The following is a 2113-nucleotide window of genomic DNA, read 5'->3' as shown; positions in this document are numbered from 1 at the left end:
TTTCAGTTTAAATGGTGCGGATCGGTTCGGTTCACATTTATTTGGCTGAACCCATAACCACACCATTTATTAAACAGTTTCACTTTCTGAAACCGTGACCGTTTAGTAAATGGTTTCGATTTCCACGGTTTTTAAACGGTGTCAATTTCATGGTTTTAAACGGTTTTAATTTCGGTTTATTCCATACGGTTTGTAAAACGGTTCACAATCGGTTTGTTATAACTTGCAATCATCTATTCCATAAAGTTCAACCGATATATCTGTAAGAGATGAAGCAGGGATTCTTTCATCTTCAGAAGGGAACCCAATTCCGTAAAGCATTCTTGAACCTCCTCATTCAAGTATTCTAAGCTGGTTGCAAGACAATTCAACAAATCACTATGGGACTTAAAAATGGAGCAACTTGACAACATCCTCTCTTTTTGTTGCCACACCCTGGCAGGCTGCAGATGCAATGAGTGACCAAATCACCTTAAGAGCCATTGGGAATCCCTTGCAACCTCTCACTATCTGCAATTTAACAATTTCCATTTAATCACTTATAGCTTGCAAGGAGCTACTAAAAATTATAGCATGTATGCATCCTGGTGCAGAATGTTACTTAAAACTTATTTGGATGCACTATCTGTGTATAAAGAATATAAATAAAACACCTTCATTTGAAGCTCCCTGTCAGGCTCCTCATACTTCACATTCCCATTTTGAGGAAATACTGAGTGATGGAAGAGAGATATGGCATCTGCATCGTCGAGCATTTTCAAGGAATATTTATTATCGAAGGCCTGATATTGAGTTCTTGAAGTAACTAGGATCTTATATTTTACTGCTCCAAAGACAAATTTTCGAACAACTGAGTCCTCCCAATCATCATCAAGAACCAACAATGTTGATTCTGTTGCTATCTGAGTCATCAAGTTTCCCAGCTTCATAATTGCTTCTTCTTCACTCAGAAAATGGGGCACTGGATTTGTTGGAAAAATCTGTCCCAATAATTTCTGTACTATCACCTTGAAGTCAGGTGAACTTGAAACTGTAAGAAAGAATATGTTCTTGAACCTGCCAGTTCAACTAGAACGTAAGACAGTTGCTACTAGGAGAAAGATTCAAATTATTTATAAGGAATAAACAAAGCATAGAAACAGAAGACACCCTTCAACTTGTGAGCAACACATATGAGTATTTACAGGGCAAATTAATAGATAATTTGGACAATATAGTGACATTTTCAAGCAAGCAGGGATTAGTCCATGATACAAAGAACATAAATCTTGTTCCTTATAGTTGAGTCTCAAAGATTCACATGGACATGTTCCCAAATCTGAAGGATGGGCACTTAATTCTAACTCGGTCTACAACCATCCATATTCCATAGGCATTTCAATCTCCACAGGTACAAGATAGAACAACAATTACTAGCACTCAAATAGTCAAATAGCGAAAGAAAATATTACATTGAGAAAGTAAAATACAAACAAAACTACTAATAAAAACCGACAGTAGTGGTGGATGATGCTAAAGTAGGAGTAGACGGCTCTGAAAACACATCTTCTAAAGCTTCAAATAATTCCTCTTCATCCTCCTCAGCTATATAAAGGTAGAAAACAATTACCTAGAATATGAAACTAACGTCCAAAGAATTTCATACGAGGTTAGAAGAAAAAATATTACCACCAAAAGTCGCATCGTACATCCAATCACGCAAGCATACCAAAGCTTCAACGTTTTTAGGGATCAATCTATTTCGATATTTATCAAGCACCCTACCCCCTGCACTAAATGCAGATTCAGATGCAACTGTGGACACAGGAATTGCCAAGATATCACGAGCTAGTCGAGACAAATCAGGATATTGGGCCTGACATGACTTCCAATATGCTAGAACATCATAATCCTTTTCGTATGATTTTCTTGGCTCTCCAAGATATTGGTCCAATTCAGACTTTACATTGTTATTGGTGCTTTTATTTTTGGCCCATCTAGAGAATCGATCCTACAAAATAGGCCAAAAGACATTTATATTAAAAACAAAACTAAGATGTTAAATCAAATTGCATATCAATGAAATCAGATATAGACATATAGTAACATACCTCTTGAGATAGACTTGAACCAT

At 36.5% G+C, this 2113-nt stretch overlaps 1 protein-coding gene across 1 annotated transcript; it reads right to left on the bottom strand.

The window, feature by feature from the left end:
- Nucleotides 1–233: 233 nt before the first annotated feature.
- LOC122093081 (probable disease resistance protein At5g66900) lies at nucleotides 234–2113 on the bottom strand. The gene is made up of 6 exons (XM_042663334.1): nucleotides 2105–2113; nucleotides 1709–1990; nucleotides 1542–1609; nucleotides 654–1056; nucleotides 404–510; nucleotides 234–351 (listed from the first exon to the last, which is right to left on the bottom strand). Exons 1-6 carry the CDS (start codon nucleotides 2111–2113, stop codon nucleotides 234–236), a joined length of 987 nt encoding a protein of 328 aa, XP_042519268.1.

The sequence above is a fragment of the Macadamia integrifolia genome, chromosome 11 (genome assembly GCF_013358625.1).
Source record: "Macadamia integrifolia cultivar HAES 741 chromosome 11, SCU_Mint_v3, whole genome shotgun sequence".
NCBI lineage: Eukaryota > Viridiplantae > Streptophyta > Magnoliopsida > Proteales > Proteaceae > Macadamia > Macadamia integrifolia.
The sequence above is the reverse complement of the archived record's forward strand: the minus strand, read 5'-3'. Positions and strand labels throughout refer to the sequence as shown.